The sequence below is a fragment of the Saccostrea cucullata genome, unplaced genomic scaffold (genome assembly GCF_032062105.1).
Source record: "Saccostrea cucullata isolate Sc308-1 unplaced genomic scaffold, CSIRO_AGI_Scuc_v1 ctg4189, whole genome shotgun sequence".
In the NCBI taxonomy this organism is placed as follows: domain Eukaryota; kingdom Metazoa; phylum Mollusca; class Bivalvia; order Ostreida; family Ostreidae; genus Saccostrea; species Saccostrea cuccullata.
Genome location: NW_026918393.1, coordinates 74,102 through 97,763, shown reverse-complemented (window position 1 = coordinate 97,763; position 23,662 = coordinate 74,102). Strand labels below are relative to the sequence as shown.

Genomic DNA, 23,662 nt, shown 5'->3' with positions numbered 1-23,662 from the left:
GGCGTCTCTGAAACGTTTAATGAAGGCTTCACTGAAATGTGATTGGTCAATTTTAGCTTGACGCGGCTTTTTCGGACGAAGTTGGGTAGAATTTCCTCGGTCTTTACAATCTATTCAAAAACAGGAGCTCAAGCTGTATTTTTTTTAAACAATGGACATTCAAGAACTATTGCCCCCAATATTGATGTCTTTGCTGTTCCTTGGAATCTTACCGTTTGGACAGAAGACATGGATCTTCGCAGACTTGTCGATAACAACTTTATGGGGATTGCTTTGCGTGGCTTTTCCTAAATACATAATGCAATATCAAGTAAGACATTACCCATCTGCTGCTAAAATAAAACTGATATTTGACTGAAAATAAAGGAATTTTGTCTATTGCAGTGATTTTCCATTGTCCATATTGTGAGGAAATTCGACTAAAATGAACTTGAAAGGAAAGCTAAATCATACCAAGTCTGATTAATAATTCAAGAATAATTGAGTTTTAGAAAGATATTTCCTTAATAAAAAAATATATTTTACACCTGTTCAACTTTTATGTAATAAGTATTTTTAAAATTCTATTCTAAATTACTAATATGTTTTACGGTGTGACCGTTGGGGCGAGCGCAGTTGTACCATCATAAACACTTGAAAAATTGATTAGCCACTTCAAACATCAAGACGCACGAGACATCTCGACTACCTGTGACGTCACACGACGTCACGGAGCTCGTCGGAGCTTATGGAGACAGCCGAGCATCTGTTTGAAACTATAGAACTAGTGCAATTTGTGTCGAAAAAAATTGCAGAGTTATTTTTTGTTTCTTTGAAAGATTTCTGCATACTGAAATTCGTTTATGCTTTACGTTAGTATTTATTTATTTGAGCAAAGGACATTGGGTAGTAAAGGAATTCTGGGAATGTTTCACAGAAAAGTTTTCCTGACGTATGTACAGATTTCATTCCGAATTTCCTCTGTTCTTACATGTTAGTCTATTGAGCTCTCTTCGTGAGCATCGCTTCGCGACGCTCTCTGTGCTCGCTAATATTTATCAGTTTCAGATCCATATCCAGTCCAAAGACTATTTCTATTTAATAATATGTTTTACGGTGTGACCGTTGGGGCGAGCACAGTTTATTTACTATCATAAACCTACACATGTACTGTCTATCATTCAAGAAAAAGAAAGCAAAAAGAATAAAACTATAAAAAGAAATCATTTCCCAAGCATCGGGATCAAGATTCCAAACTTCTCGGAAGTTTCCGACAAAATCGGAAATACCCGAACCGTTGAAGTGATGAAAGTATGACGTCAGATAAAAAGTTCTGTTGACTTAGGACGCAAACGCTAGTTTTATGGAAAAGAGATTACATTAAATCGTTCTTTTCAAGTAAGTTGTTGCTATGTTTTAGCCACCATGTTGCTATGCACCGCAACATGTTTTCCGAGTCTCACGGAAGCAACCGACATAACTTCGTCAAAATTCGTAAGTTTCCGGTGACGTCATTTGTATCATTTCCGAAGGGCAAGGTGAAGGCCGGTGTTGTGGCATGGGGGTATTTTTTTAATAAGGTAAAGCAAAATCATTTCGTTAAGATTTCGGTAAGAAACAATGTTCCTTTAATTTTTTTACTATTTTTGATTTATTCGCGCAAAGGACATTGGGTAGTGCAGGAATTCTGGGAATGTTGCACAGAGAAATTTGGCTGACGTATGTACAGATTTCAATCCGAATTTCCTCTGTTCATACACGTTAGTCTATTGTGCTCGCTTCGCGACGCTCGCTGCGCTCGCTATTAAGAACATGTACATGTAGCTATTAATAGATACCTATACAATTAGGTACATGTATTTAAACATACTTGAAGTAGTACTTCTACCTTCTCTTATCTCTTGAAAATGAAATTATAATGAGTGCACTGCAGTCAGTGATATGATGCGTCACTGCGAGCTCTAATGACAATTAATTAATGCCTGTACAAAGAGAAAATAAAGAATACTGCACATTCATTCAATAGAATTTTTTTCCCCAGTAACTTTTGACCCATAATTGTTAAAGCAATTTAATCACAAGAATAACAAGAGGCCCAGGGGCCACAGCGCTCACCTGAGCACATCGGCTAGGAAAAAGCACATATCAGATCAGAACTGAAAGTTTACTGAGGTGGGGGGGGGGGGGGGGGCTTGAATTTTATCCCCCCAGGGGTTCATGATTTGAGAATCTACACTACCCGAGGATGATTCCATATAAATATCACTAATCATGGATTTTAAGTACTTCAAAAGAAAATTTTAAAAGGTATCCCTATATATCCCTATGTAAAACTTGGGTCGGCCATTTTGGCCCCACCCTAGCCCCAGGGGTCATGATTTGAACAAACTTGAATCTACACTACCTGTGGATGATTCCACATGAGTTTCATCTTTCCTGGTCCAGTGGTTCTTGAGAAGAAGATTTTTAAAGATTTTCCTATATATTCCTATGTAAAACTTGGGTCGGCCATTTTGGCCCCATCCTAGCCCCGGGAGTCATGATTTGTACCAACTTGAATCTACACTATCTGAGGATGATTCCACATGAGTTTCATCTTTCCTGGCCCAGTGGTTCTTGAGAAGAAGATTTTTTAATAATGCCATTAATTTTTCTCTAATTTATAATTATCTCCCCTTGGAAAAGGGTGTGGCCCTTCATTTGTACAAACTTGAATCCCCTTTACCCAAGGATACTTTGTAGCAAGTTTGGTTGAAATTGGCACAGTGGTTCTTGAGAAGAAGATGCAAATGTAAAAAGTTTATGACGACGACAACGACTACGACAACGACAACGACAGACAACGGACAAATTTTGATCAGAAAAGCTCACTTGAGCCTTCGGCTCAGGTGACCTAACAATAAAAGTTAACAAAGAATAAAATTGCTCTGATTTAATGAATATGTAGTACAAAAACGTTACTTCATTAGATTCAACACTGTTCAGGCTTTGGTTTAGAAATGCAGCTTACACACGACTTCGTGTGATCCAATAGTGTACATACTTAGCAAATGTCACACACCATTTGGCAAACTGAATCCTACATAAAACTGCATGAATAGGTATCTGCACTCGCTTTAATAGCTGCACTGTCAACATTTTAATTAAGGCACATCTTTAAAACATGTGAAACTTTGTTCATTATGTTGTGCATTAATTTGCAAAAATGCACAATCTTTCAAAATTCAGCATGTAAATTTGGAAACTTTACATGAGGGGAAAATGGAGAGTATATGCTTGAAAAAAATCAATGGAAAAACAATATCTTAAAACGCATGAAGATAAGTTCTGTTTTAATACAAATTTATAGACATTTTAGACTTGGTTTTGATCCTTAAAGCTACTAGAAAATGAAATGATGGATTTAGATTTTCATGCAAATTTAAAGTTAGAAAATTAAATTTTTTGACAAATTTTTTGTCCTAATTGTTGTCAGTGTGTGACTGTATATAGAAGTTAAGTATTCACCTTATTGCACCATTCCTGTATTTGACCATGAGATGCAAGTAAAGAAAAAGTAAGTTAAGAAATTAAAAAAGCTACTTAGAGTAGGTTTAAATAAGTATATCTACCCTGGAAGAAATATGTAGTCTTTGGATTGGATCTGTAAAGGGAATTCTAGTATAAATAACTGTAAGATAAGATCAAGAGTATCATTTACTGGTACCTATTTGCTAGTGCATTTTTTTTTATTCTAGCCTTCATTAAATCTAAAGTTTTAACATTTTTTTTTTCTAGATTGATGGTGAACTGGATTTAAAGCATGAATATTTTTACAGACAGTTTGGCTTCATCCTCCTCAGCACATCGCTCTTTGGAATTTTCACACAACACTCATCAGACCCTACAGTCAAAATTACATTTCTATGGTCTCGAGTTATTGTAAGTTTTTTCTCAACTAATGCTGATAGAAAATGTGATGCAGGGATTTATCAATGCTATTCAGTCTGATTAAAAACAAACCTTCCTCTAGCTCCTTTATCTTGATGGTCAACCACACGCTCAACAAAATAAAGGAGATATCCGAGATAGTGGTAGGTTGGATTTTAATCAGACTGCAATGCTGTCTTTTCAAGTGGTACTCTTGACTTTCCACTCCCCCTTTGGAAAAAAGGTTTCCCTTTCAGTTATCAAAAATTCCCCAATTAAACGAACATGTAAAATTGATATATTTATATGTATGGGTTCTAGAAATAACCCCCAAATGAACTCACAGGTTGCAGATTTTTGCACCTTTAATATGAAATTTCCAGAGGGGCTTGTCCTTGAACTCCCATAGTTTATTTATATCTCCATCACTAATGTCAAGCAACCCTTTATTTTCCTTTTAGGTGAAAAGGATAGTTAAAATAAAATAGTAAGATAATTCTCTCTGATGTACTTAATATGTTTTAGTGCCACTGATGGAGACAGTACAATGTACAAGTATTCAGTACCAGTATATTTGCTGCACATGTACAAAGTCAACAGTGACTAAACATTTGAATTCCTTGATGTTCCTAGGTTCCAATTGTATACTAGAATACAAAAATAGGAAAAAGGTTACTCAACCCCAGATTTACAGATTTAAAAAAAATTGTAAGGGGGGAGGGGGGTCCATACCTTTGAATTTTATAAGAAATCTGTATTTTATTATCATACACATGTTATAAGAAAGTTATACTTTGAAGTGTAATCATTCATTAACAAATGGTAATCTCCATAGATGTGATAGATGTAATACACCATATATATTCCATAAATTAAAAGGAAACATAAAAAAATATTATTATTGTTAATCTCAATTGTCCTTGTGGTAGTGTCAGGTTGAAGAAAGCAAGTCTGAAGAGAATTTAGTAAATGTAAATCAGGTGTTCAGTTGATTAAAGGGTGTAAAATTTGCCTGATCTGAAGATATTTATCTGTAGTGGACGTATTGTAGACTGTTCTGAAATTGATCTGTTTGTGAGGCTTGTAGTTTAAAAATAGTCGATTTATTTAGGTTGTACTGTTAATAGTTATATCTATAACTACATGTATTTTTACTATTTAGGATATTAATTTTCAAGCAAACTATGGCTTAATTTTGTTTTTTAATGTAAAATTTTGAATTACCTTTATTCCACATAAATAGTAATTTCATTTTTTTTTTTCAGTCAACAAGTGTGTACATTTTAAATCGTGTGTACTCCATTTACAATGTAACAAAAGATCCTCATTGGAATGACAGGGTAAGTTTCTCAGAATGAAAAAAAAGGGTTGTCTTTTTTTATAACAGGGCAAGCAAAGTCTTGTGATGACGGGTAAAATGCCTTATAATTTGAAGATTTCAGTCTCATGGGATGACAGGGTATATGTAACTAAGTGGCTCAAAATTACAGGGACTGAGTCTCTTGGAATGACAGGGTAAGTTGTTTTTAAACTTAATATTGTTGTGTACAAAATACCACAATACAGACCTTCACTTTTATCTCTTAGAGCTTTTCCAAATAAAATGTTGCTGTATTTCTGTTTTTATGTGCCCATCTTACATGTCCTAAGACGGGAAGTATTCTGTAATAGGGTTCATGTCTGTCTGTCTGTTTGTTAGATTTTTTGTGTCCAGCTCATAATTTTAATACTCAGTGTTTTCCTTAAGAACTGGCTAACGGCCCAATTGACAGTAAAAATGTGGCTTAGATATATAAAAATTGTTGTAAGGTTGACAGAGATTCTGTTCATAAACATCAACTCTTAGCCTGCAACATATTGATCTTTAACTCTTTACTTTGAATTAAATGGAAAACGCTGACTATTAGACCTAGAATTCTCAAACTTTCTCAGCTGATATATCTTGGGTAGACAAAGTGTGTGACAAATTAAAGTAGTTCTTTCTGAGGTGGGGCCTTTCATATGAACTTACTTAAATCATCTTTAACAAAGAATTCTTTGTGACAATTAAGTTTGGTTGAAATTGACAGCAATCTAATTAAAATTAGATCTTTGATCCGCTCCAGTTTGATCGCTACACTTTGTGTAGCGATCAAACTGGAGTGGATCAAAGATCTAATTTTAATTAGATTGAATTGACCGAGTGGTTCTGGAGAAGAAGTAGAAAATGTGAAAAGTTTACAGTGATCAGAAAAGCTTACTTGAGCTTTCAGCTCAGGTGATTAAAAAAAAATATGATTTTGGTTCAGATGAGCTAAAAGAAAAAACAAAAAATAAAAAAGAAAGGGAAAACTGAAATATGATTTATATGTATTTTATATTAGTTGAAGGAGGAGTTGGTTGCATAATTTTAGTTGAAACAAAGTTTAGGAATTCATGTTAATTAGAGTAAAATATTACAGAACAATTCTTTTGACCTGAGACTTTGCTTTATTTAAAGGAAAAAAAGATATGACAGTAATATCAAACATAGATCTGAGTTTTACCCACATTATCATTTCATTCCACATTTTAATGGTATTTAATTACAGAGTTGGTATTTTGGGACTTATGGAGATGTTCTCTGGTTTCTTGGAAATCTCTACTTCACACTGAGATGCCCAGACTGGGGGGGAGCTAATGAAACACACTCCAGACTGGATGTCCACCTGAGGATTGATGCCATTTTGACCTTTTTTATGGCACTAATGTGCTTTGCCTTTCCAGGTCATGTTTATAGAATTCAGGTAACTTTTGTTTTTTAGGTCACCTGAGTTACTCAGGTGACCTATTGCTATCCGTTTTCGTCCGTCGTCGTCCGTCGTGTGTCGTGTGTTAACATTTGAACATTTTCAGCTTCTTCTCTAAAACCAATGAACCAATTTCAACCAATTTGGTATACAGCATCTATGGGTGAAGGGGAACAAAAATTGTGAATTTCATGGTCCCCGGCCCCCCTGGGGCCTGAGGGGTGGGGCCAAAACCACTAAAATTAATGAAATCTTTAAAAATCTTCTTCTTTACTCCTGGACATCAAGCAGGCAAACTGTTGGCATGAATGTAATGAGCATTGAGTCCTCTACCAAAATTGTGAAATTCATGGCCCCAGGGTCAGGGGTTCTAGTGCTAGGGTGGGGCTCTATAGATTATATAGTGAAAATGCATTATTTCTTTGAAAATCTTCTTCTCTGCTCCTGGGTATTAAATAAACTAACTAAGCACATAGTTATGATGAGCAAGAGTGCCTCTTCCAGATTTGTGAATTTTATGGCCCCAGGGTCAGGGGTTTTGGTGTTAGGGCGGGGCTCTATAGATTATATTGTGAAAATGCATTATTTCTTTGAAATCTTCTTCTCTGCTCCTGGGTATTAAATAAACTAACTAAGCACATAGTTATGATGAGCAAGTGTGCCTCTTCCAGATTTGTGAAATTCATGGCCCCAGGGTCAGGGGTTCTAGTGCTAGGGCGGGGCTCTGTAGATTATATAGTGAAAATGCATTATTTCTGTCAAAATCTTCTTCTCTGCTTCTGGGTATTAAATAAACTAACTAAGCACATAGTTATGATGAGCAAGAGTGCTTCTTCCAGATTGTGAATTTTATGGCCCCAGGGTCAGGGGTTATAGTGCTAGGGCGGGGCTCTATAGATTATATAGTGAAAATGCATTATATTTTTGAAAATCTTCTTCTCGGCTCCTGGGTATTAAATAAACTAACTAAGCACATAGTTATAATAAGCAAGAGTGCCTCTTCCAGATTTGTGAATTTTATGGCCCCAGGGTCAGGGGTTCTGGTGTTAGGGCGGGGCTCTATAGATTATATAGTGAAAATGCATTAATTCTTTGAAAATCTTCTTCTCTGCTCCTGGGTATTAAATAAACTAACTAAACACATAGTTATAATGAGCTAGAGTGCCTCTTCCAGATTTGTGAATTTTATGGCCCCAGGGTCAGGGGTTCTGGTGTTAGGGTGGGGCTGTATTGATTATATAGTGAAAATGCATTATTTCTTTGAAAATCTTCTTCTCTGCTCCTGGGTATTAAAGTATTAAATAAACTAACTAAGCACATAGTTATGATAAGCAAGAGTGCCTCTTCCAGATTCGTGAATTTTATGGTCCAAGGGTCAGGGGTGCTGGTGTTAGGACGGGGCTCTATTGATTATTTAGTAAAAATACATTAATTCTTTGAAAATATTTTCCTTTGCTTCTGGGTTTTATGCCAATAATCCAAGTATATATATATTTATGATGAAGAAAGATGCATCTAGCAAAGTGGTTTTTTTATGCCCCCCAGGGTCAAAAGGGGGGGGGGGGTTACATAGTCTGAAAATAAATTAATGTTTGAAATCTGCCCTTTGCTATTAATCAACCATTTTATGATTACATTTGCAAAATTTTGAAATATGTGGCCCATGGGTCAGTGGGTGAGGTGCACAACTGGTTATAAAGTAGAAGTGCATTTTCTCTTTGTTACTCTGATCTACCTCTGGGTATTAAGTAAATAGAGTAAGCATGCTAAGTTAATAATTATGATAAGCAATGGTGCCTCTTTCAAAATTTAAATTGTGAATTTCATGGCATCCGGTTTAAAACACGAACCCAAATATAATTGTTTGAAAGTTGTTACATAATACTCAGGTGACCTATAAGGCCCGTGGGCCTCTTGTATATATATATAGATCAGCTAGCACTGCCACAGATCCAGGAAATTTTTTCCATGGGGGGTTCACCTCAGTCAAAAAAACAAATCCAACCGAGAAATTTTCGACAAGCCAAAAAATGTAAATGTTCCCAAACCTGTTTTGGGGAGAGGAAATACCAACTTAATTAATACAGATCTGCTTTTTTGAGGGAGGGTCCGCATTTTCTAGGGGGGTTCAAGGTCACTTTAAGTTGGTTTAGTATATACATTTAATTCAATATAACTGCAAATTCCAGGGGGGTCCGGACCCCCCCCCCCCCCCCCCCCCGCCATCTCCTCGAGATATGCACATGTAGAATTTGTATTAGGAATGTCAACCAAAAAAATATTTATTATTTTCTTTGATTATTCAAATAGCTTATTAAAAAAATTGAAATTCTGATACCGGTAATTTGCCAAATTAGAATTATTATTCTTACCAACCATCGAACTTTAAAAAATCCCACTGCCCAAGCTGTTGCTTATAAATATATAATCACTAGGAAATTTCCAGTTGTTTTCCGCATGGGTTAATAACTGGTCATAATTTTAGACATCCATATACAGTATAATTTGTCCAAACCGGCTATCGCTGGTTCCATAAAATTTGGCCGGTTTAGACAGAATCTGGAGTGCAGGAAAAATGCAGGAAAATATTAATTTTGAAAATTTCGTTGTTTATTTACAAGACATCATATACTATATATAAAATATGAAAACAAACAATATTTTGGAGTCTAGAAATTATAAAATAGTCTCGCATGACTCACTGTATTTTCTTGGTTGTTTACGAAGTTTGAAAGTAGGGTGAAATGTTACCTAAATCAAAATCTACAGGCACGCATAATATAGGCTTACTATAATCAAGCGGACTGGGTTTTGCTCGCAAAGAGCTCATTCAATGTATAGACAGTAATTCACAATTATTTACGATGTGCTAATTATTGGATTGAACTTTTAATTTTTATGTAAAAAATTATGTCTTCCCCCACAGTGTTATGGCGCCATTTTGAAATGCGCTCGATTTTCGATCCCGATTTATATTTTGAGTTTTTAATTGCGTACATTATATTATTTGTGTTTATGTTATAATGTGGTAAAAGGAGTTAAAACAAAGTTAATGTTTTTTTTTAAATTGTAATTTAATCATATAATAATTTTCAAGTGGGCTGTGTCACCGCCGCATTTCACTGAGTTCGTCTCATGGCACTAATCATGCTAATGCAAACACGGATTATCACATCCACCACGAAAGGTGTTAATTGCTTTGTAATAACTCAGGTGTGGCCGGATTAGAGGAAATAATTACCGTTAATTATGAGCAGTTGGGACCAGTATGGCCGTTCGGAATACGGAATAGACAGTATCCGGACTACACAGATTTTTTTCTAATGAATTTGTTAAAGAAGTGCATGGGACTAAAACTTATAGACGGAATGGACAAAAATCCGGAGTACTCAGAGTCCGGATTAGACAAATTGTACTGTATTTTTAAAATACATGATTTACTGTCAATGTACAGGATAACATTGTTATTAGTGCCATCAGTACGATTCTGCAGAAGTAATATTTCTTTATATCGTAAATAGGGTCTAAAACTCACTGTAAAATTAGTTGGACTTGTAGGCCAAATTAATAGATGCTATAAAAGTCATCAGCCCTGCCAAAGATCTACTAGCCCAAAAAGAAATTTTAAAAATGTTATTTATAAAATTTTATTACATGTGTACACCAAGTTTTTAGTCTTCCTCAGTTCACTGTTGGCCTCTATGAAGGGGATTCTGTATCTGTTAAGGTCTCAGTCCATCAGCATAAGTTTCCGATACTAATAGTGGTTTAAGACAGTTTTATCAATGTAAGTTTTTAATTACGGAAATTTTAACAGGTCCAGCTGGGTATCAGTACACACAAATTTATTTGCTTTTTGTGAAAATTGTACATTTGAGTTGTAGTGGACATGGTTATATAAAAATTGTATTACAGAGGTAAATGCATATGGTTAGCAAATAAGAATTATATATAAACTGCATGGATATGGTACTAAATTTTATTTCTAGCAAAAAATACCTGTATTTCAAGATAAAAATGATAGATATTCTGGCAATTAAAAACATTGTATATATTTTGATACTCAAGTGGTATTTTAGTCCTATTGTAATATATTGAAAAAGCATATAATATCATTGCAAAATATTTCAGTCATGGCCTTAGGAATCAAAGGACATTAAAATTGTGTCCACATAATTTTTTACCATATATATAGAACTAGTTACGTGTACATATAACAGGCTTCACCAAAGATTATGTTGATAAACAAAAACTGGCATGAAAAATTTAATTTTTTTATGTCTTCATTGTTAAAAATAAATGAAAAAACCTGTTATTGTTTCTTGATAGGAGATGGAAATTTTGAATAGACAAAAACAAAGATCTATATCTCATACGAGATTTAATGTTTTTTTTTTTCTCTTTTTGCTTTTAGCTGTTAGTAGGGGGCCATTAACACATATATCTGTAAATGAAATATACAAGCAAGGGATGTAAGAGTTGTCTTACTTTACCTTCATGGCTTTTTTTAAGGATAAAGTTTACTTCATGGAAGTGAAATGATGCATGCCAATTAAATGTGTCCTAGATTTCTTAGTTTTGATAATTTCCAGACAAGAGAAGTTACTTAACAGGCTTTGTAATATTTTGATGTGAAATGCTTATGAAAGCCATTATAGTATCCTGAAAATATTGACTGTGACAGACATGAATATTGCCCATCATGAAGAAGAGGGCAATATTTTCTTTCCAAATTCAAATAGGGCAATTTTTTTCATAGTACCATTGTGCACCCCCTATTTTACTTCTGATGGGACACTTTGTTTCCAATTGCAAAACTAGGAGAATGCCATCCTTTTTACATTTATTTTATTGGGCCAACCCATCTCCTATCCTTAATTCCTCCTAATCCAATGATTAAAATATAATGATACATGTACTTATAAAGAATTTTTATTATTAATAAAATTGAGATCTTCAAGAAACCTGTGATCATTCCAAGAAGTTAAAATATATTGTTAATTGTGTATTAAAAAAGATAAACTTTATATAACTTCTTAAATCAGCCAAGTAATTCAATTATTGCAGACTTTACACTCATGGAATTGATAATTACTCTTTTGATAGGTGGATGGCAAACTGGGCAAACTTCACCTTTCTCTTGTTCGTATAGTGGCAGCATTCTTGTTTGGATCCTGTGTAATCTCTGCATCAGCTTCAAGATTTAGCAATGTAGCAGATAAACTTCAATTTCTGACCTATCGTATTCTTGTAAGTACATATACATGAAAATTATGGGGATAACAAACAGATTTCAAGCTCAAAAGTCCCTTGAACAATACAAAATTGGACGTGAAAGTTTTTAAAGACAATTTCATGTTTTGGATGCATAAGGCTGGCTAAAAAAGGAAAGAAAAAATAAAACAAACAAAATCTACAAACAAGAATATGAATAAAGATACTGTCAATATTTGTAATCATGTGGGCTTATTGTTTAATAATCATTTTCAGTAAACCTGTCACTTTAAATGATAGATTAGACTAGCAGAGGGTTCAAAATTGTCTATTCCTGTGGAATGTATATTTTTCAGGGGTGTGCAATTACCGAAGCCCAGGGCTACCAATTTTAGAGGTCGGGCTATTGTAAATCTATACTATGTCAGCGCGTCAGGCTGTTAAATCTAAAACGAAAGTAAACATATATTTATGTCGAATGAATTGATGTACAAATTAACTTTATTGTAAAGTCATAATTTTTAATTCAATTTAACCTATACGTATTGTGTGTTGCTCTCGCCAGTTTTCTCGGTGACAATTATAGTCGGTAAAAATAGGGAGAAGTACCTGACAATAACAAAGCGCAAACAATTATTTGTTTTATTCATTCTAACTTAAATGTTTTTTTACCTTTATGTTATACTTATGCATTTATTTTTTTTTTTGGTAATAAATAAGCTAGTGACTGGCAACCTCAGGCTAGTGACTTTGTTACTGCCCCTAGCCCGACCCGGCTAGTAACTAAATTTTGTAATTGCACACCCCTGTATTTTGTGCTAAAAATAAATGCAAACTTGGACTTAAACTTTAAACAATGTTTGTTTTTTTTCTTCAAAATGTCAATTTCTCTGAAACCTATGCTCGTGGGTGACATTAAACGTAGAATTAACTTTGGACAGCCTAATAATAAAAGGTCGAATTCAGATCTTTCATGATGTTATTGTAGAGAGTACATATTAGGCAATTTAGCCACATATGATCCTCATATGCATTGCGTTTCATATGAGGATCATATGTGGCTCATTTGAGAATCATATGTATATACAATCATATGAGAATAGAATCATATGTGGCTAATCATATGAGAATCATATGTTTACACATGTATATGTATATCATATGATCGTATTTACATATGATTCTCATATGAAAGGCCCTGCATATAAGAATCATATGTATATTTTGACATTTGTCATATGAGAATTATATGAAACTGATCATATGAGAATCATATGAATCCATATTCACTAATTTGCTCTTGTTATACTCAGGTAAAAATCATATGAATATTTGGACAGTGATCATATGAGAATCATATGAAACAGTGTTCACTAATTTGTCCTTTGGTATATGCAAGTAAAATTGCAATTTCAATAATATTTATCAATAGTAATTTAAATTCACATGTACATTAATTCAAAATAATTTTTTAGCAATTACTTATGTAAAGTTCTACTCTGTTCAACACACCCCCCCCCCCTTTCCCTTAAAAAAAAAACAGTTCCCAATTTTTTTCTGTAATAATGCATTTTGCAGATAAAATTGATAAAGTTATATTAATTTGCTTTTTATTTCAAATATTTTGGGTTTGGTTTATTACTTGAGTAAAATCAAAATCATTCCGTATTTTTTTCCGGACCGGTTTTGACTTTTATTGGATGAAAGTGTACGTCATGTTTGACGTCACTGCTGCTGCAGAAGTGCTGGGTGTTGGAAAAAGTAAGTTATCTCCTAACAATTCTTTTATAAAGACCTTTAATTCATATTGTTTAAATATCCTTTCATTACGGTTACAGGTTCGTATGAACTTATTTTTATAATACTATCATCACTTGTAATTGTTAAATTAATGCATTTCGCAAACCTACATAATGTTAGTGATCTGTAAGTATATTTTGGATAAATTTGTTTTTCATTGGATGTAAACATTACAAATTACATGTTAGGCTAAAGGCATCTTTTTGTTTTGACTTTTTACGTACTGATTTGAAAGTGAAAGTAGAAACCCTGTATAGCAGTTGGCGTTTTGTATGTTGAGATCGTTTATCAAGTCGATTCTTTCATCAACTTAATGACAAATGTTTGTTTTTATGGCCTATAGATGCATTCAACTTGAGTTCAGTGTCACAGTGCAGCTTTTTTATGAAGTCCACGAAGCCCAAAGCTGATAAGACTGACGATTGATCCTAAAGCTGATTCTGACAGACGATTGCATCATCACAATATTAAAGGTAAAAATATTGCAATAAAAAATAAAGTGTACATCTGTAATGACTCCTTTATGACAAAATATTTCTTGATAATTTCTTTTTGTTCCTTTATAATTCTACATTGTTTGCACGGCTTCATCAAAAATAAATTCAACTCAATAATATAGAAGTTTTATTCTACATTATGAAACAATTTTAATTGTAAATGCACTTTTAAATATGGAAAGTATGAATAGAATTTTCTTGCTTTAAAAGCTATGAAACTATACAATTACTTCAGGGGGTAAATTGAATTTTTGAATTTCAGCAAAAAATTAATAATAACAGTGGCAACTTTCAAGGTACAAATACATGTGCATGTGCATGTGACTATGTGTTGAAAGTACATCAGATAGCTAATCCATTGAATATTTACATCTATGTATTCATTGACATTTATAATTTTTTTCCAACACTAGAGAACCTAGTTTCAATTGAATTGTAAGATATTTAGGACAACTGAGAACCTACAAACTTGTACTCTCTCTTTTTGTAGTTTAAGTTTTAGTTATGCTTAGAAAATATCTACTGTGTGAATATTTGTTTTACAGGTTCAATATACAGTCAGCCTCTCATAAGAAAAAATCCAAAGATCCAAGGTTTGCTTCAAAGTTAAGGTAACTACACACTGTTTAATAGACTTTGTTATATTCTTCCCAACAAAGTCTGGGATATACTGGAATCACAAAGTCTGTTTTTTCTGCCTATTTGTGTCATAATCTTCTTAATTTTTGGCAATTTGAATTAATATATTCTATTTGAACATTCCAAATTCAATCGTCAAAATAAGAAAAAATGCTTTTTTAATGATTTTAATATGAAGCATATCTTCCAAAAGTGTAATTGTCTTGCAAAATTCAATTCAATTGTCAAAATAAAAAAAAATGCTTTTTATAATTTTATTATGAAGCATATCTTCCAACAGTGTAATTGTCTTGCAAATTACATCATAAGATTCCACAAAATACCTTGTATAACATATATAAATTAGTTTTATCTCATATCATATCTGTGTTGGTGAATTGGGAATACATTTGTTTGCTGATGATAAGTTACTTTAATATAACTTGTAGAATTGATTTTGTAATTTAAGAATCATTTTATTTTTATTTTTGAAATTTTTGTAGAGACCATTCTGTGCCACAAAGAAATTGTTTAGGAAGGGAAGAACTGGTGGATTTGCATTTTTGGTACAGTTCAAAGGGATTTTCAAAATGGTCAGATCAGAGGGAGGACAACTGAAAATATTGAAAGATACAGATGGAAAAAGAACAAGGAAATATATGGAATAATTATGAAATGGGGAGGATGTACACAATTTTGTCTGAATTTGTTCTGTAAAGATTTCCATTCTTATATGTATGCTGGAATATCAAATAACTTGATTTTTCATAAATTTACAATGGAGAATACATGACAAATGTTATTGCTGATATTTCAATTTTGCTGTGGACACTTTCATGTCATATGGTATTTTTATACAAGTTCATGACCTAATAATGTTATTCATTTGTACATGTACACACATTTAACTACTCAATCATTTTGCTGAAATCTTATAATTTGTACTCATTTTAGAATATGTTAAATACATGTATTGACAAATGCTACTGACTTGTTTGTATATTTTCTTGTTTAGAATGTACACTGTGAAAAATAAGTTATTTCTCTTGATGAAAATAATTTTATCAAAAAAGTTGTGTAAGCATTATAAGATATTTTAGAATATGTTACCAATGAAGATATATCATTGTAATGTAATGAATTTTCATCTAAAGCAGAAATATCTGATTTTTAAATGTGTACAAGAATGTGAAAAATATTGAAAGAGAACACACATAAGTGTTTCATATTATTTACATATGATGCCCTTTTCATATGACTCTCATATGTAAATGGCTTGAAACACACATAAGTGTTTCATATGATTTACATATGATGTCATTTTCATATGATTCTCATATGTAAATGGCTTGAAACACACTTAAATCATTCATATGTGAATCATATGTAGTTATTTTCATATGATTCACATATGTGGATTATATGTAAATCATATTTGCTTCATATGAATCACATATGATGCCCTTTTTCTATGATTCTCATATGAAACCAAACATATGAGAATCATATGATACACATATGAGAATCATATGTGGCTAAGTTGCCTGTGTAGGGAAATAAGCATGAATCTTCTTGTTTGGAGAGAGACATTTAAGTTGACCATAATCATGTGCTCCTCAAGTGAAAGAAGTCAATTTCATAAAAAACCTTTTTGAAAAAAAAATCTCACATTAATGCTATAGTAATTGCTCAATAAAATGATATATGGAGAAGATGAACAGCAATCAAGCTCAAAAGTCTATTGAGATAATACAAATTGAAATAATACAAATTGGGAATAGAGCAAACATGGTACTCTTAAAGTTTGGAGGTGGGATCAGGAGCCATGAATGAGTAGATCATCATGCTTTTCTGTTAAATTTAATTGATAGTTCAATATAGACAACCATATACTTATGTCATCCCTTATAATCATCAAACATTAATACGAAACATTTTTCTTTCAAATTGTAGACAAATTCCTGCATTATTACATTCCAGTTGATTTCACAATTTTTCACAAGTAACTGGGGTGTATACCATGTGTACTTCAGCATAATGGTCACGGCAACTTGGACACTGAATGCAGGGTTAGGATATATGCATGAAGTCAAGAAAAAGAACAAAGTAGAATAAACATACACCAAACTGAAATAGTAACATATCCTAAACATGTACATAATTAAAATTATAAAGACAATCTGTAAAGAATCTCATCATTGAAATGAATGAAAAACTTAGTGGAGTGTTGTGATTGTTTAATAAAAGCAATGAATTGACAGAATATTTTTTTTTTTTATAGAGTAGACTTCAAAATTTATTCTTCCTTTCTCAATGTAATGTCATTTTCCGCTGTAATGCAGGTGGAACTGAGTCAAAGAGTGAACTGAGTCAAAGAGTTTGGTTCACTTTTTGCGTAAAATGGCCCTGTAGGTACAGTGGACCTTCAGATATCCGGATGCTTCAGTATTCGGTCGATTTTTCATTGGAACGGAATTTCATAATGTTATTTTGTCTTGTTTAACTGGTGATTCAGGTATCCAGGTGCTTCACATATCCGGACAAATTGACTGGGAACCAAAGCGTCCGGATAAGACTCCACTGTATACCAATTAATTGAATAACACTTTTATGTAGAAAAAAGTATGCAAATACAAATAAGTTAACACACATAATTAAAGAAACCATTGAAAGGATATGTGTGGTAAGGTCCATATTTACCATTAGTTATTACTATTAGGAATTGAAAACACTTGACAAAAATTTATTTGTAGTTGGAAACTTTAAATGGTGCTGGTTCACCAGTTTTAACTTTGATATAAAACAATCGCAGGCTTGACCAAAAAGAAAATAGAATTTATCTAAATCAGAATGTTTGTTAAATTTATAATCATGATAAGTTTTGTTTTCAGTACATAGATTAAAAGCTAGCTTATCTTTGAATTTTAAACATAGACATCTAGCATTCTCTCTGTCTTTCTTATGCAAAATGTACGTGGAATAAGTTAAACTTTAAAAACATTGGGAAATTGAAAAAAAAAAATGAAGTTGTAGACTTTTTAAATACAGAGTTGGCATTATTGTTTGTTTGTTTATAAACTTATGCAATAAATTTCTTAGGGGGACCAGAAAGTGTCCTTATCACTCCTTGTTCAGTTTGAAATAAAAGCCATTTAAAAAACGATTGGTTTGTGAAATACTGGTGTCCTGTATGGCAGATTAAAGTGAAGTTAAAGTTTCTCAAATGCAAGTTCAAGGTCAAGGGATTAAAAATGTTGTTTATCAGGAAATGACTTACTAGTATCTCTAAAAGAGAGATCCTGTAAAATATGAAAGCTCATGCACTAACCATTCCAGTAATGCAAAGATGGAGTATTTTTTTAAAAAAGTAGATTTAGGTCAAGGTCAAAATTAACAGTAATAACTAGGGAAAGTTTTTTGTCACAAGAAATACATGCATGAAATTTAAAAACACTAGCACCAACTGTTCAGATAAAGTTTTTCCAAAAGAGGTCAAAATTATAATCCAAAAGGTCTTGTCACAAGGAATGCACCAGAGAAGCATGAACATTTTATTACATTGTACTATCTGTTCAAAATTGTGACCAATTGTGGTTGAATTTTTTTGTAAGTGGGTCAAACTCTAAGGTCAAAAGGTCAAGGTAATTCCTTTTCACACTGAATACTCATGAAAGCCCTTGTACCAACTACCTTGCCAATAACTCTTGACTTGGCAGGGCTATGACTTTCATAATTCCCAGGTGTATTCCTTGTAATAAAACCTTTCTTTTGGTACATGTACCACCACATTCGACCTCTTGACCTTGGAGTTCGACCTAATTACAAAAAATACCAAGCTTTAAGTTAACCTTTGTCATAAATTTTGAATGGTTGTTGCTAGGGCTCTCTTGCTTCACATGTGTATTCATTGTGATATGACCTTTCAATTGGTATTGATAAATTTGGCCTTGGACTTAGAGTTTGATCCACTTTGTAAAAAAAAAACCTTTAACCTTGGCTATAACTTTTGAACAATTAGTACTAGGACTTTTATATTTCACAGGTGTATTCCTTCCTCTTGATACCAACAATTTTGACCTTGACCTAGGAGTTTGATTTGCATTTGAGAAATACAAACCTTTGCCATAAGATGCCATGCGATGTTTCACCAATATCTCTTTTTTAAGTGGATCAACCTCTTAAGTTTAGAAGTCAAATATGTTGGTACCCAAACAGAGGTCCTGTCACAAGGAATGCACGTATGAAAAATGAAAGCCATACCTCTAACCAATCAAAACGTATGGATAAATTTGTAGGACAAATGGATTAAAAGACAGACTCAAAATCATATACACTGTGCCCCCTAATCTTTGAGTCATAATTAAATCGTCATAGACATGCTAGTTATGAGGAAGCAAGAACTGTAAGAGTATTGCAGATACAAAACAGGTCAGAGTGTCCTTATCACACCTTCTACCTGAAATAAAAATTACCTGAACAGTAAATTGTCAGAATCAATGTCATGATGTAAACAAGAATGTGAGCCAAGTGTTTTTGATCCGCTATTCTCACAATCCAAGCCCCTACCAAAAACAGGTGTCCAGGTCCTTTTTAGACCCATTGCCCTTTCATGAAGGCTGGCACGTTTAATTCGATTGTGCTACAAATGTAGCAACTTAGGTGTGTCGTCCCCAGATTTAAAAAAGAAAAGAAAGGGAGGTGCATCCCTCAAGACGCCAGAGTTTTAAACAGTCTGCCGTGTAAAGTTTAGTTTTCCAAGATGATAGAAAACCCCTCTGAAAGAAGTGCTAGAACTTCAGTAGATTTCATCGATGTCTTATCTACATTTTGTACATGTTTGCTGCTTATAGAGATCTTGCGGTGCATGAAAGAAGAATTTATGGCCCCGGCCATGGTACAGGAGTTCCAGTATTTGGAGTTTCTTTTAAATTATCAAAATCTGGTAAAAATGCATTATTTCTTTGAAAATTATCACTGCTTCTAGGCATATGAGAGGCATGCAAAGAGAATACACAAAGTCGTAATAAGCAAGGGTGTCTTTTACCAAATTTTCAATAGACCACTTGTTCAAGTGTTCTGATGCAGGGTAGTGCTCTATCAATTGGTATTATAATGAATTATTCCCCCTTTCTATTCACTATGAACACCGACACTCCAAGAATAACAATTGTCAACCGAGGCGTAAATAATATATAGTTAAAAATGTATTGAATATAAAATTATTGAAAATTAATGTACAGTACAAAAAGCACTTTCATGGTTTTAATGGACCTATAAAAAGTATACTCATAAAAATTCATAAAAAGCTTCTTATTTAATGTTCTAAAACCAAGAGAGGTTAATGTTTGAGGGAATGATATGGGGCTACGTTAAGTTAGAAAGTACTATTGTTTTGTATAAATGCAATGTGATAGAACAGTATTGAGGTAGGAGATCTACTAAAAGATTTGTTACTGAGTTTTAGACTAATCAATTTGGTTATCCCTGACCATCTAATTTTTCTTGTATTTGGCAAGACCGCCTTTTATTTTCCCCTTGCAAGGAATCTGAGGGGATACAGTATAACGCACTTGTTTGTGTATAAGGGTGTGTCTGTGTGTGTTTGTCTGTCTTGTGTGAAACTGGGGTGACATAATTTGCATCGGGATCTATGCCGAATACTGCCTTGATTTATACATATCCCCTTTGCGAGGGGATGCTCCATTTTGCAGTGCCCTTGTATCAACTAATTTTGTCTTATTTCATACTTCAATACAGATCCTGTACATTGTTTAGTTTTACTAAGGCCCTGGGGGCTCTTTTTTATTAAAGATTTTTTTTTTAAATTTGGTTTTAGTCCTTTTTTTTTTGGCTATAAGCATCTGTAAAATAATTTATTAAGTTGGATCGTTAAATATCGAATGTATTTAACGAATATTGTGTTTTATTATACCAGGTAATGCTCTCAGTACAGGCTACTTTGAAGACCCCCAACGTTATAAAATATTCACACTTGCTAACGGTTTCCATAATAAATAAAGTGTAAACTATATCTGTAACAGGTGATATGATAAACTCTTACCTAATAAAAACAGCTGTAGTTGTCCAATAGAGAACATTTACTTTAATAATGAAAAAGTATGTACAAATATACTACCCAATAAAATCATTATTGGATCGCGATTTTTTTTTACGTATTTATGTTTTTAATTATTTTAAGCAAATCATGTTCGTTTGTGATTGCTTACATCGATATGTGTGTGTGCTATATTTGCAGAACAAGTTATATGCGTTCAAGCATGATAAAGTGTTGTATTGTTGACCAGCAATCAGATATTTCACCATGCAAGTTTGACTGTTTTTAAAAAATAAAACGAAACAAAGAATTGTGGTCCTGCATCGCTTTCCGAGTGATATTGCTCAGCACATTGTTTGTATGACGTCTTTTTCAATTCTAGGTAAAAGTCATTTTATAATGAGAAAGGTCTTGTCACAGGTTATGTGCACGTGAAACTACAGAGATATCTCTTTTTATTATGACAGGCACTTAAAGTAAGTAAATCAGGCACGTAGCATCGATTTTGAAAGGGGGGGGGGCAAGCCAGAGAAATTTTCTTTTTTACTTAACAGATAAAGTTGAAAAGCAAAAAAAAAAAAAAAACAACAACAACAACAACTAAAAATATATAAGGGAAAATTGTCCGAAGTCGAAAATCCTATTTCGTGTGTGTGTGTGGGGGGGGGGGGGGGGGGGGGTTAGGAAAACTTTTACTATATTTCCTTCATATTACTTTACTTTAGTAAAAAGTGGGGGGAGGCCAACCTGCCTTTCAATGAACATTTTCAATAGTAAAAGTAATGTTGGCAAAAAAAGTTGGGGGGGGCCAGGCCCACCCCCCCCCCTGTTGCTACGTCCCTGTAAATGATCACAATTCATAAACACCAGGCCACCTTGATGTCAAAGTTGAACTTTTTTCTTTCGATAATTTCCTATGATGCATGATAAATCTATTTAATTATTACATGTATGATATCGACATATTATTTTTCTCTGTTATTCCAGAGACATATAATATATGTCTCTGATTATTCTAAGCTCTCTGATTGGCTCAAACTTGATCACATAATCAATTATATAACAGTATTTAGTCTTAATGTGTTACTATTTAAAGATTCTGAAAACATACCGACTCGATGTTTCTACAGAATGGAAAAAAATCTATAAAATAAAATTGCTGACTTCACAATATTTATAGCTATATAAATACATAGCTTGATGTTTCTGGGAAAAAAAAATAATCAAAAAAGTTTTTTAATACCGGTAATTATGATGTTCTGTAATAATTCTTTGGAAGTAACAATGCAAGCCTTGATTAAGTATCTACTTTTTAGCTCACCTGAGCCGAAGGCTCAAGTGAGCTCTTCTGGTCACATTTTGTCCGTCGTCCGTCCGTCTGTCCGTCTGTAAACTTCTCACATTTTGGACTTCTTCTCAAGAACCAATGAGCCAATTTAAACCAAACTTGGTACAAAGCTTGGGTGATGGGGAGTTTGAATTGTTAAAATAAAGGGCCATGCCTCCTTCAAAGGGGAGATAATTAAGAAAAGACAAAAATAGGGTGGGGTCATTAAAAAATCTTCTCAAGAACCACTGGGCCAGAAAAGCTGAACCTTACGTGGAAGCATCCTAGGGTTGTGTAGATTCTAAAATGTTCGAATCATGACCCCCGGAGGTAGGGCGGGGCCACAATAGGGAATCCAAGTTTTACATAGAAATATACAGGAAAAAACATGAAAAATCTTCTTCTCAAGAACCATTGGGCCAGAAAAGCTTAAACTTATATGGAAGCATCCTGGGATAGTGTAAAATCTAAATTGTTCAAATCATGACCTCCGGGGGTAGGGCAGGGCCACAATAGGGAATCCAAGTTTTACATAGAAATATATAGGAAAATTTTTTAAAAATCTTCTTCTCAAGAACCATTGGGTCAGACTTTTCTGACAAAGCTTAAACTTATACGGACGCATCCTGGGATAGTGTAGATTCTAAATTGTTCAAATCATGACCCCCAGGGGAAGGGCGGGGCCACAATAGGGAATCCAAGTTTTACATAGAAATATATAGGAAAAATCTTTTAAAATCTTCTTCTCAAGAACCATTGGGTCAGAAAAAGCAGAAACTTATGTGGAAGCATCCTGGGGTATTGTAGAATCTAAATTATTAAAATCAAGATGGGGGTGGTGGTGGTGAGAGGGATAGGGGGCCACACTAGACATAAGAAGAGGGGAAATCTGGTAAAGAACTGCATCACCAAAGTTTCTCAGGTGAGCGATGTGGCCCATGGGCCTCTTGTTATTAAAATATATTAGAAATGCTTTTCATAAATTATAATACATGTAATACAAATATAATACATGTAATACAAATACAGTCTTAAAAAATTATTACATTCCTTACTCTATCAGTGTAGAGGAAACATAAATAAGGATAAACAACCTTTAAAATCATTATTCTGTGTTAAAAAAGATGACAGAAAAAACTTATGACTTGTTCATATTGCTTTCGAATTTTGGTTTTGTTATAATTTCTATTAAAAAGTAATACATGTATAACAAATACAGCCTTTTCACACCTTACTAATGCATAAATTCGTTATATATATACTGAAGCTCTATAACCCTTTCATCCGGCAAATCGACCTCATGAAAGGGCTATATTTATATTAAATCGTGATTAGGAAGGGCTGTGAAGTGTTTCCTAAACTGTGAACACATTCGTTCCTAATGTGGATGTGGAATGTGGATATAAGAACAAAATATTTTTTAAAATGTCAATTTTGTATAATATTATAGAATAATGCTTTCAAGTCATTAAGAAACAAATTCTATTGCTCGCCT

At 33.4% G+C, this 23,662-nt stretch overlaps 1 protein-coding gene and 1 long non-coding RNA gene across 4 annotated transcripts; both read left to right on the top strand.

The window, feature by feature from the left end:
• Nucleotides 1-42: 42 nt before the first annotated feature.
• LOC134264437 (uncharacterized) lies at nt 43-17,039 on the top strand. Its single transcript, XM_062746730.1, has 6 exons — nt 43-310; nt 3,757-3,900; nt 5,154-5,228; nt 6,459-6,653; nt 11,763-11,906; nt 16,739-17,039. The coding sequence occupies exons 1-6, from the start codon at nt 152-154 to the stop codon at nt 16,898-16,900; spliced, it is 879 nt and encodes a 292-aa protein (XP_062602714.1). The 5' UTR covers nt 43-151; the 3' UTR covers nt 16,901-17,039.
• On the top strand, nt 13,513-15,406 carry LOC134264425 (uncharacterized). 3 transcript variants are annotated; one of them, XR_009991520.1, is made up of 4 exons: nt 13,513-13,631; nt 14,014-14,143; nt 14,713-14,778; nt 15,289-15,406. It is a non-coding gene; the product is annotated as an uncharacterized LOC134264425 (long non-coding RNA). The 3 variants fall into 3 exon arrangements; XR_009991521.1 differs by lacking the exon at nt 13,513-13,631 and adding an exon at nt 13,655-13,708; XR_009991519.1 differs by lacking the exon at nt 13,513-13,631 and having other exon boundaries at nt 13,741-14,143.
• Nucleotides 17,040-23,662: the final 6,623 nt, after the last annotated feature.

Excerpts from the sequence above, each read along its gene's own strand:
- LOC134264437 (XM_062746730.1), top strand. The coding sequence starts at position 152 with ATGGACATTCAAGAACTATTGCCCCCAATATTGATGTCTTTGCTGTTC. Across the intron at positions 5,229-6,458 it reads ATCCTCATTGGAATGACAGG|AGTTGGTATTTTGGGACTTA; the intron begins GTAAGTTTCTCA and ends ATTTAATTACAG. Across the intron at positions 11,907-16,738 it reads TTCTGACCTATCGTATTCTT|ACAAATTCCTGCATTATTAC; the intron begins GTAAGTACATAT and ends TTCAAATTGTAG.